The sequence below is a fragment of the Ictidomys tridecemlineatus genome, chromosome 10 (genome assembly GCF_052094955.1).
Source record: "Ictidomys tridecemlineatus isolate mIctTri1 chromosome 10, mIctTri1.hap1, whole genome shotgun sequence".
NCBI classification, from domain to species: Eukaryota; Metazoa; Chordata; class Mammalia; order Rodentia; family Sciuridae; genus Ictidomys; species Ictidomys tridecemlineatus.
The window spans coordinates 22892956-22905760 of NC_135486.1; the positions used below are offsets into that span (position 1 = coordinate 22892956).

General features: G+C 32.2%; 1 protein-coding gene across 11 annotated transcripts in view; it reads right to left on the reverse strand.

The window, feature by feature from the left end:
• The window catches only part of Uchl5 (ubiquitin C-terminal hydrolase L5), a 43838-nt gene that overhangs the window by 10345 nt on the left and 20688 nt on the right, over window positions 1–12805 (reverse strand). For all 11 annotated transcript variants that reach the window (XR_013426450.1, XR_013426449.1, XM_078022509.1 and 8 more), the window contains 5 exons: window positions 9897–10022; window positions 9751–9812; window positions 9544–9674; window positions 7579–7642; window positions 833–935 (listed from right to left, as the gene is read on the reverse strand). Coding sequence is in view for 9 of the 11 variants with exons in the window: in XM_078022509.1 (XP_077878635.1) it covers window positions 833–935; window positions 7579–7642; window positions 9544–9674; window positions 9751–9812; window positions 9897–10022 (486 nt within the window). In the remaining 2 variants the exon portion in view is untranslated. The remainder of the gene's footprint in view (window positions 1–832; window positions 936–7578; window positions 7643–9543; window positions 9675–9750; window positions 9813–9896; window positions 10023–12805) is intronic.

Below are 12805 nucleotides of genomic sequence, written 5' to 3' on the forward strand. Positions count from 1 at the left end.
TATTAACCTATACAATAAATTACCTTAAATATACTCTTAAGAACATACTATCAAGGGATTATAAAAAAAAGTCTGTCTACTATTAATTCTCTTCTCTAATCATATTTAGTACAGAAAGGTAATCATAAAGACTAGTAGAAATTAAATGTGAATCTAAAAGTACTCAATTAACTCTTTTGAGAAATATCCTCTAACTTGCTTAATTATATAATGAAATCATAATAGTTACAACAATTCATAGCTAACATTTACTTAGCTCTTCCAGTTGTCACTCATTGTTTTAATTGGTTTACATATATTGTCTCATTTATCCTTATGATAACCTCCTCATAAACTAAATACTACTATTCTAACACTACATGAAGAAACTCAGATAGCCACTATCTGACAAAGCCAGGAACTAAATCAAAGTAGCCTGAATCCAGATTGCATTCCCTTAATCTCTATTTAGGAGATTTGAGTAAGTGTGTGTGTGTATATATATAAATATATATATGTATTGAAAATATGTGTATATATTTTAAAAACCAACTATGTATATTTTTTTTTTTTTGTACTGGGGATTGAACTCAGGGGCACTTAACCACATCCCCAGGCCTTTTTTATATTATTTTATTTACAGACAGGGTCTCACTGAATTGTTTAGGGCCTCAATAATTTGCTGAATCTGGCTTTGAACTCACGATCCTCCTGTCTCAGCCTTCCAAGCCATTGGTATTACAGGTGGTGCCACCATACCTAGCTTAAATGTATATTTTAAAAAAGAAAAAAAGATACTTTCCCTGAGAGAATTACTAAACTAGAACTTTGTACTTAAAAATATGCCACAAACCTCTGCAAGTTGTCTTTGTAACTCTGCTATCTTCTGTTCATAAATCATTTTTCTGTCAGACACAATAGCCATTAAGTTAAATCGAATTTCACCTTCACTGTACCTAGAAAAGAGTTATTTTAAGATTTTTACAGAATTACAAAACCATTGCTATTAAGCTAATCCACTATGAGTAAACCATTATTCTTTGTGATAGTTACCCTATCAACTGGCTAATAATTCAAATTGGCATTTCTAAAAGTTTTTGTATATGAAAAAGTAATAATAACTATAGCAAAAAATTTAGCTAAATTTCATCACAAAAATTTGTAAATGTTCTAAGTGTTAATTACACTTAAAACATTTAAAGTAATAAATTTTATGGAACATATTTCATCATTTTCCCTAACTTTATAAGAAATAATAAAAATTCATTTATTTAAAAATATCTGAAAACAGAATAAACTAAGACCCCACATTTGTTGGATTAATTATACTGGAATCTTCTTCTTCTTCTTCTTCTTTTTTTTTTTTTTTTGGTACCAGGGATTGAACTCAGGGGCACTCGATTACTGAGCCCTATTTTGTATTTTATTCAGAGAGATGATCTCAATGATTTGCTTGGAGCCTCACTTTTACTCCAAATCCTCCTGCCTCAGCCTCCTAAGATGCTGGGATTAGAGGCATGGGCCACTGTGCCCAGCTATGCTTGAATCTTGACTGTAATTACTCCTGACTGCACAATTTTTTCAAAGTCATGATACAGTTTCTATTTTTAATTAATATATTTTAAATTTTTATTTCTACCTTATAAATATGTAAAACATTTATGCATTTCATTAATATAATGTATAATTTATATTTTGTAGTGAAATTTCTGAATGTTGTTTTTTACTACTCTGATTCCAATGAAATCTCTTATAGCATAAGCTTGTTTACAGTGGAAATTGACATTTTAAAAATTATCTATAACATGTATATGGCACCTACTCAAGACAAAAACATATAAAAAAGTTAAGCCCATTTTGCATTAGGTCACCTCCATTGGTTTCTCACAGTTCTATTCATGAGACAGAATACAGCCTAATAAAAGCATGAAATATGTAAAAACTGTTTTAAAATTTTCACCTGAGGAATTTGCATGTTCCTATTCTTCCCATTAAGTTCAATATCCAGAACATATATATTAGAAAGAGACAAAGACAAAATGTTCAAATGAGAGAGAAGGCAGACAAGCTAGGGAACTCAAGACCCAAGAATGACATGATGATGAATTTCCTGAGTTCTTTTTATGCCTCATTCATAATTCATCCAAGACTTGGAAATGAAGAAACCAGCAACAGCCAAAAAGAAAAAACAAAAAGTCCAATAAAAATCTGTTCTTGCTAGTCAATCAGAACAGGGGCAGTGTAGCAACACAAAAAACTTTTGGATAATAATTATTCTGCTGTAGCCAAACACAACAATGATCCCACTCCAACCACATCAACAAAAGTGAAGAAGAGAGCCTAGACTTCCCATCTCACTAGGCTGTAATGAGGCACCCAAGTTAGTGTCAAAATGAAGACTTGAGTAGTGAGTTGGGAATTTTATTCCTGCCAGGTAAAAATAACAATACCCATTTGCACTATTAGAAGACATTGAATAGAAACCAAAACAATCATCTAGTGGCAAAGAAGCCCATCCCTGTACCACTTCAGTATCAGTAGAAGCCATGCAGGGATCAGTTAACAAGGCACTCTGATCTCTCGCAAACAGAATGGTATCCATGGAAGCCTTGTTTGCAGGCCCAAACCCGGATCCCCGCCCAGCAATAACAAGGAAACCAAGGAACCTCTTCCCTCCTTAATAGAAGCTGTGTAGAAAACCTGAACTTACAATCCTATCTGGCAGTAATGAAGAAGCACCTCCAATTTACCCTGCCAGAGCAGTGTTCATTAAAAACAGTGAAAACATGAGCTGGAGTTGTGGCTCAGAGGTAGAGCATTCACCCAGCATGCATGAGACACTGGGTTCGATCCTCTGCACCACATAAAGTAAAATAAAGACATTGTGTCCATCTATAACTAAAAAAGAAATATTATTTTTTAAAAAACAGCAAAAACAGAACTTTTAATTATTTGCTTATTTATTATTAGAAATTGAACCCAAGGGGCATTCAACCACTGAGCCACATCCCCAACCCATTTTATTTTGAGACTAGGCCTCACTAAATTGCATAGGACCTCACTAAACTGCTGAGGCTGGCCTTCAACTTGGGATCCTCTTGTCTCAGCCTCTGGTCTGCTGGGATTTCAGGCGTGAGCCACCATGTCCAGCCAAAACAGAACTTATTTAATGAGATCCAGAGTCTTATTATATAATACCCAGAATGTTCAGGTTCATACTTAAACCATGAAAATCTCAAACTGAATAAATAATCCACCTGATAATGAGATGACAGATGGCAAACTTATCTTACAAAGATTTCAAGGAGCAATTACAAATACACTGGAAACAAGTGAAAAATGAAGTCTCAACAAAAAACCAAGATATTAAACAGAGACAAATGGAAATTTTATTATAACCCAAATAAAAAATAAAATAAACCTCAATGGATGGGCTCAAACAGGAAAATGGAATGGAGGGGACTCCCAGAGGAAACAATCAGTGAATTTTTTAAAATACAGAACAGAAATTACCCAATCTGAACCAAGAAAACAAATAGACAAAATTAATAGAGCTTCAGGGACCTGTGGGACTAAATAAAAGATCCAACAATCAAGTCCTTGGGGTCCAGGAAAGGGAGGAGAAAAAGGGTGAGGTTTACAAAGTATTCCAAGGTATAATGGCTGAAAACTTTCCAAATTTGACTCAACATACACCTATAGATTTAAGAAGCTGAGCAAATCCCAAAACACAATGTAGCCAAATTTCTAAAAGCTAAAGAGAAGGAAAAATATCTTGAGAGCAGCATGTGAGAAACACCATGCCTACAGGAGAATGACAATGGATTTACAGTTAAAAAAAAAGAAAATGGTGTCCAAAAGGAAGTGGCATAAAATTTTTCAAGTGCTGAAAGAAAAGAATGTCAATCCAGAATTCTAATATCTAGTGAAAATATCCTTCAGGAATGAAAGAAAAATTAAAATATTTTGGATTAAGAAAAATAAGAAATCTGTTCATTTAGAACTTACTCTTTGAATAAGCTAACAATTTTCTAAGCAGAAAGGAAATGATAAAGATAGGTATCCTGGGCTGGGGTTGTGGCTCAGTGGCAGCATGCTCGTGCATGAGGTTCAATCCTCAGTACCACATAAAAGTAAAATAAAGATTATTGTGTCCACCTAAAACTAAAAAATAAACTTTAAAAAAGAAAAAGAAAGAAAGGTATCCTGGAACATCAGGAAGGAATTACAATGTAAAGAATTTTAAAAATGGTTAAATAAAATGTTTCCTTCTCTTTAACTTTTGTTAAATTATGTTTTGTGTTAAAGTGAAAATCATACTGTTTTCAGTCAACCATTGTGGTACACAACTGTAATCCTAATGGCTCAGGAGGCAGAGGCAGGAGTATCACAAACTTGAGGCCAGCCTCAACAATTTAGCAAGCCTCTAAACAACTTAGTGAGGGCTGGGGATGTGGCTCAAGTGGTAGCACGCTCGCCTGGCATGCGTGCGGCCCGGGTTCGATCCTCAGCACCACATACCAACAAAGATGTTGTGTCCGCCAAAAATTAAAAAATAAATATTTAAAAAAAAAAAAACACAACTTAGTGAGACCCTGTCTCAAAATTTTAAAAAAGGGCTCGGGATGTATCTCAGTGGTAAAGTGCCCCTGAGTCCTATCCTGAGTACCAACGGAGGGGGGGAAAAAGGTTTTCCTAAAATGTATACAGAAGAATTATTTAACTGTGTTATATAGAGTATGTAAAGGAAGGTAAGGTTCTATATTACACCCACACAGGTAAAACGTTGACACCAATAGACTGTGACAAACTTAAAAACCACTAAAAACAAAATACAGGTAATACACTAAGCCAAATGTAGTGGTTCATGATTATAATCCCAGCTACTTGGGAGGCTAAAGCAGGAGATTCACAAGCTGGAGATCAGCCTGGGCAACTTAGTGAGATCCTATATCAAACCAAATAATTAAAAGGGTTGGGGAGGTAGCTCATAGCACAACATCCCTGGTTTCAATCCTCAGTAACACACACACACACACACACACACACACACACACACAAGAAATACACTAAGAATAATACATATAAATAAAAATGGAATTTCAAAAGTATTTAAATAACTTACAGTAGGCAGAAAATAGAAAATAAAACAAAAAGAAAAATGGCAGAATTAATAATAACATATAATTATATTAAATGTACACTTAATTTCAGATCTTATAAATTCACTGCATTTGATGTAAGTGATCAATACATCAAATAAATGACTCCCTTAAAAAAAACTCACTTTAATTATGATATGAGTAAGTTAAAAATAGAAAAAAGGAAAAAAAAATCATACATATGTTAATCCAAAGAAGCAAGAGTAGCTACATAAAGAGACAAACTTCATAGCAAAGAAAACTATTAGAGACTGAGAGGGCAAAAGGGACATTATGTATTGATAAAAATGTTCATCCAAAAACAAGAAACAGTAATGATAAATATGCATGCACCAAACAACTCAGCTGGAAAATGCATGAAGCAAAAATGATAAAGCTGAAAGGAGAAATCAATTCAAAGTTGTCCCTTTTTTTGCAAATGATTTGATTATCTATGTAGAAAAATGCCATAAAATTTGGATATGTTCAGTACAAAGAATATAAGACAAAGGGTGAAAAAAACAATTTTATTTCCATGTATTGCCAATGATGACATGGAAACAAAAAATGAAAATACAATATCATTTATAATATCACTCAAAAGAATATGAAGTGCTTGGGTATAAATCAGACAAAATGTGTACAGGATTTATATACCAAAAGCCACAAAATGCTGATAAAAGAATACCCCACGGGGCATAAAAAAATAAATAAATAAAAGAAATTTAGAGATCTAAATAAATGCAGAGACCAGATTCATATTGGAAAACTCAACATACTACAGATAACAATTCTCCTCAAATTGATCTAAATGTTTAATAAATTCCTATCACAATTCTATCTAAGAATTTTTGTGGCTACAGAGAAAATAAAAAATGAAAATTTATACGAGAAAGCAGAGGAACTAGAATAGCTATGACAATTTCAAAGAAAGAAATGAAGTTGAAGGCATCAGTCTGCCTGATTTCAAGACATAGCTACAACAACCAAGATTGTGTGCTACTAGTAGGACAATAGATGAATAATAAATCTCAAATTAGAATCATTCAAATATGCCTTATTTGATTTTTAAAGGTTCAGGAAAAATTCAGTAGAAAATGGGTAGTCTTTTCTAACAACTGATGATAGAGCAATTGAATACGTGTAAGCAAAAACAAAAAACAACAATAACAAAAAAATCTTGACCTAAATGCCAAACCATATACAGAACTACCTAAAGCAGATCACAGATTTAATATAAAATAAACTATAAACATTCTAAGGAAAAGAAAAAGAAAACAGGATCTAGGGCCAGGCAAAGCACTTTTAATCTTGTGAACAAAAATATAATTCATAGCAAGAAATATTGATAAATCGAACTTCACTGGGAATAAGACTCTGCTCTATGAGAAACAATGTTGAAAGGATGGGCTACAGACTAGAAGAGAATATTTGCAGCCAACATGTCTGATCAAGAACAAGTATTTAAAAAACACTGGGGACTCAACAGTCAAAAATTAGAAAATGGGCGAAGGACATAAAGAGATTTTTAACATCATCAGTCAATAGGAAAACGTAGACAAAAAACACAATGAAATATAAGAATGGTTAAAACAAAATAATTTGACACCACCAAATACTAGAAAGGATGCAGAGAGAAACTGGATTATTCATATTTTCTAGGAAAGTAAAATAGTGTAACCACTATGGAAAAGAGTTTGCTAGTTTCTGAAAAAACTAAACATGCATTTACCATAAAACTTTATGGACACTCCTATGCATTTATCTCATTCATATTTATATGAAAGTGTACAAAAATGCTTATTGCAGTTTTATTCATAATAGCAAAAAATGCCTATGTAACCCATATGTTTTTCAATGAGTTAATAGGCAAGAAACTGATATGTTCACACCAGAGTAGTACATATTAACTAAGAATAAACTACTGATACATTTAACAACTCAGAATAATCTCCAGTTATGTTAAGTGAAAAAAAAAAACTAATGTAAAAAGATAACACAATGTACGATTCCATTTATTTGCTCTGTCTTGATGATATCAATGTTAATATCCTGGCTGTGATATTATACTATAGTTTTTGCAAGATACTACCATGCAAGGTAGAATACACAATATATCTATATTCTTTCTTATAACTGAGTATGAATATATAATTACCTCTAAATAATTGAGTACTTAAAAAGCCATCAAAAACAAAATTTTAAAAAAACATCAATCTATACAAATATTTAAAAACATCTCACTTAATGGAGACTAGCACATTTAAATTTTCTAAAGTTATGTCGTATCTGACATCCATGTAAAATTTGGACATTTTTAGAAATAGATTTCCTGAATGCATTAATGCAATCAAAAGCAATGTTCTATATACAGTGCTCAAAAAAAAAAAAAAAAAGAAAAAACAAACAAAACTAAAATCCTGAATGTTTATGCCAATGAAATTAGCTGAGCATTTACTTTTGTATTCTTTTTTCTATGACTGGCCGTACTGCGCTGATCCAGTCATCTTGATTGCAAGCACCTAGAAAGAAATTTTAAAACTAATTAAAACAAAAATAAGCATAATCAACATCAACACTCCCTCAAAAATCTTTCTATAAATACGTTTAGCAAATTCAGGACAGTAAGTCATTTTAGCATTACTATATTAAGCTTTAATTCTTATTATCTTGATTAAAGATTAGGAGAAAGAATATTAGCCTAATTTGTACTGTCATATTATTGTCTTACATGGGAGATACTAAACAAATATTTGAGGAAGTAATAAATTAGGAAGTTTACTCATTTAAACTCACAATCCTATGAGATAAGGATAACTATCCTGACTTTATAGATGATAAAACATGTTAGGACAAAATAAGGATTCAATCCTTATTTACCTGACTCCCACAATCCTAACTCAAAAATTAAAAAGTGAAATCCATCCATAATGTGGTCCAATTTTACCCAAATGTTTTAATCTTCTTTTCACTAGAAGTTATAGCATAGCTACCAGTTGTACAGTAAAACTGGCTGTTTTATCTTTTTACTTCCTTTATATTTGATAATTCTAATGAATAAAGAATGTTGACCAGATAAGCAAGATAGACTATTGCACAGTAGGGAAAACAAGCATCTACAGAATTGAAGAAACATTCTATAAATTTTCTGTAAAAGACACAGAAAAATTCATATCTTAAAATATAGAGGAAGCATGTAAATTCACATTAAATAAACTACTGTTCTATACAAGAATATGGTCAAAAAGTACAAACAAAACGAACGTACATTAACTTTTTTTTTCAATGCTGGGGATTGAACCCAGGGCCTCACACATGCCAAGAGCTCTACCATGAGCTATAACCCAGTCTTAAAGAATTTTTAATACAAAAGTACAAAATTTGGGGCTGGGATTGTGGCTCAGTGGTAGAGTGCTCACCTAGCATGCCCGAGGCACGGGGTTCGATCCTCAGAACCATGTAAATGTAAAATAAAGATGTTGTATTCACCTAAAACTTAAGAATAAATATTTTAAAAAATTTAAATTTAAAAAAAAAAGTACAAAATTTTATGAATAGCATATAATATCAGATTCTCAACTAAAACATGTTCTGCTGGACTTCATTCAATCTATTTTAAAAAGGAAAAGAGAAAATTTAATAAGCTCATAATAAGGAGTTAAAATTATTTATGGATGGGTTTGGATGCAGTCTAGCATGTACAAGTTCCTGGGTTCAATTCCCAGCACTGTGAGGGGCAAAAAAACCCCAAATTTTTGTGGATCTAGTATTATTTCAGAACTACAGATTGTACCCTTAATAACCATTTATCATCTCTCCTTAAGGTTAAAGACAGGGTAAGATAAGGACAATTTTGCCCTTTAGTACAAAGAAGAGCACAATAACATTCTATCTAAATACAAAGAAAGATATTTAATAGGAGATTGCTAAACAGTAAATTAAAGTGATTGTTAATGATCCAACTTCAAATTAAAAAAAAAAAAATTTACCTCAGCCTCACAAGACGCTGGGATTACAAGCATGAGCCACCATACTCAAGCCAAATAAAAATATTTTATTCCAAGATGATGTAAGAAATGCTTGTTATCCCCCAGTAAATAAAAATGACAATAACAACCTTTTAAATTTACTGAGTATTTTTTTAAGTTAACTGGAAAATAAAATATAAATTATGTAATCTGTGGGTTAAAAAAATATTTTCTCTTAGAAAAAAAATTAAAGGTCAATTGAATTATTGCAGTTAACATGTCATTCCTATGTTATTTTAATTCCATAAAAAGCTAACACTTTCATATTATATTACCTTATAGTAACCTCCACTTTTAAAACGTAAGCAGTACTATAAATAAAGATATTGTGTCAATCTACAACTAAAAAATAAATGTTTTTTTAAAAAAAGTTAAACACCAAGAAACCAGATTACCTAAATCAATTGGTCCTTCTCTTAATCCATCTAATTCATACAGTCTTCCATTAACAGGAACATAACTGACAAAGTGAAAAGCATCTTCTTCTTTGGCTGAAGTTTTTGCATCAAATTCAAACATTTGCTGTCTATAGTTAAGAAAAAAACAATGAGACAAAGAAACAAAAACAGAAACTGTACTTATTTAACATAAAGACTCATTACCTGGCAAAACTGTTGTGTACTTGTCGAATCACATCTGAATTGCTCAGTGCCAAACCCTTCATCTAAAATAATTTTAGAAGCAGTATATTAAAATAAGAACTATGACAAAGAGGTCATTTTAGGATTAGGAAGAAGATTTTACTCACAGCTGCATCAAAACTTTGTGAAAATTCTTTAAACTCTGATAATGTCTCTCCTAAATGAACATCTTGATGGGTACAATTCAATAACACACTTACAATGGCTTGAGTGGCACATGCATTGTTAATTACCTATAAAACATAAAAGCAAAGATATTATTAATTTTTTAAGTTTTTAACTGGTGAAAATGACCCCCAAAATATATTAATAGTTTCCAATTTTTATTTCATAGTCTTAGCATAAAAATAATAAAAATGTTTGATTTCTAGTCTAGTCTATTTTCAGGAATTGGCTGCAATTCTGGAGTTGATTCAAGAAAACAAATGAACTTATAACATTAATGAAAGCCAATTCAGTTAAGGTTACAAGACCAATCATCCAACACAGATGATTAAGCCAAATGAACTTATCCTCCCTTAACACTCACTTCCTCCTAAACGTATTTCTGCCTATCCCAACCCAGCACAAACTTTTAACTCATTTACGTGGCTTTTAGATAATCCTGCAACAACTCATATTAGTTTCTACTCTTATTTGAATCCTCCCAAAGAATATATAATGTCCACTCAATCAGTTTTTACAGTTTTGAACTCCAGCTATTAAAATGTTCATTTAACAAAAAAAGCTACAGCCATGTAGCTTTCTAGGCACTTCACATATAACAAATTTATTTTGTTTTGTTTTGTTTTGGCACCAGGGATTAAACGTAGGGGTGTTCAAGCACTGAGTCACATCCTCAACCCCCACCATTTTTTATTTTTTATTCAAGACAGGGTCTCACTAAATGGCTCAGAGCCTCACTAAGTTGCTGAGGCTGGCTTTGAACTTGAGATCCTCCTACCTCAGCTTCCGGAGCTCCTGGGATTACAGGCCTGTGCCCCATGCCTAGCTCATTTATTAAATCTTTTAATCCTTCTAACCTATGAAGAAGAAAAACTATTCTTTGGGTTTTGCTGTTGTTGTTTGTTTATTTATGTTTGTTGACAGTGCTGGGGATCAAATTCAGAACCTGACTCATGCTAGATAAATGCTACAATCCTCACCCCTAATTTTTTCTTTCTTCTTCTTCTTTTTTTTTTTTTTTTTTTTTGAGTGCAGGGGGATCTAACCCAGGGCTGAGCAACAACCCTAGCCTAAAGAAGCAACATTCTTATTCTTGTTTTATACTTGTGAAAGCTGAGACACAAAAAGGTTAAGACTATATTCTCAACTAAGGTACTTTCTCTTACTCCCCATCTTAACAGACATGATAAGACTGTGTTCTCCATTCTCTTCTTCCCAATTCCTAACAAATATAATACCACTACCATTTCTATAATTCCTCTATGAAAGTAATACGTATTCAAAATCATCTCAGAATTGATGATTTAGAGGAGATCTGGAATCCAATTAACATTGTCACTGGGGCTGGGGATGTGGCTCAAGCGGTAGCGCGCTCGCCTGACATGCGTGCGGCCCGGGTTCGATCCTCAGCACCACATACCAACAAAGATGTTGTGTCTGCCGAGAACTAAACAATAAAACATTAAAAATTCTCTCTCTCTCTCTCTCTCTCTCTCTCTCTCTCCTCTCTCACTCTCTCTTTAAAAAAAAAAAACATTGTCACTGATTTCTACTAACATAAACTTTGATGTGAATCAATTCTTTACTGAATTTGGATGATAAGTTTTAATGATTAAAGAAGACCATAAATGTGGCTAACTAAAACTTTCTAATATTTAACGTTCCCTTTATCTTGGGCCAAATTACGTAGGATAAAATTGTCTGATGACAGGAGTACAGTGAAGTCAGAGTTCACACATTCTTTCAAAATCATGACACATTAAAGATATACTATATAATCAATGCTGGGTTACAAAGCAAAGCTTTTAGAGTTATCTATGAAACATTTCTATGACCTAAGGACTTCAAATCTGCAACCTACCACTTTACAATTTTTTTTTTTTACTGAAGTAGACAAAAATGTCCTATAGTTGCTCTTATTTCTCTTTTGATGTGAATAACAATTTATAAAGTCCATGAATAATTATAGCTTATAGCTCATCTTGTGCATGTGTCTCAAGAAGAGTAATGACAGTGTACATGGGAACATGGGAATAAAAATACTTCAAGTTTTAAAAAGAGTTTAGTGCCACTAAGTGGTTATGCTAAACACAGTAAAGAATTATCAAAAGAAGGGGAAAAAATTAAAAAGTATAGCCACTCTTTCAAATAATATTTGCCAGTCTTTGTGGAAAATGCTGAACAGTGAACAAGAGAGATGTGATTTTTGTCCTTAAGAATTACCAACATAATATTACCATATATATGTGTGTCTATACATAAATATATGTACATATTTGAGAAAAGTTTGTAACTTATGCTACAAAAAACCTAAAGCAATATATATTATTTATGTGATTCCCAACTTTTTAAATTCTTTATTATGAATATTCTATATACTCTGGTTTTTAACACATTTTAAAGTTAAGTAGTAGAGTTCAACAACAGAAACAAAAATAGAACAGGGGTCACAAGCAGAGCTAGCTCAAAACCTTAAGAATTTGGCTTGAATTCCTTTGATGGGGTATACACTTTAGTTTATCAGAGCTCTTTCATTTCATGTCTCTTATACACAACAATTCACTTATTGATGTTGTCAACCTGATACTGCAGGCATTTGATTATGTAACCTTGTACTCGAGAATAACTTCTTTTCAAAACTTATGAAGGAAAAAAAAAACATGGTAGATGCCCTGGAGAATAATACTTAGCCTAAAGTACTACTTATATAATCAATCTTCATTGAGTCATAGCTATAGCAATATAAACAAACTAAATTTTAACATTTATTAACAGTCCAGAAAAAAACAGTATAGAAGGTAAATTATGGTTTCTTAAAAGAAATGTTACTTTAGAATGTGCCTATAATTCT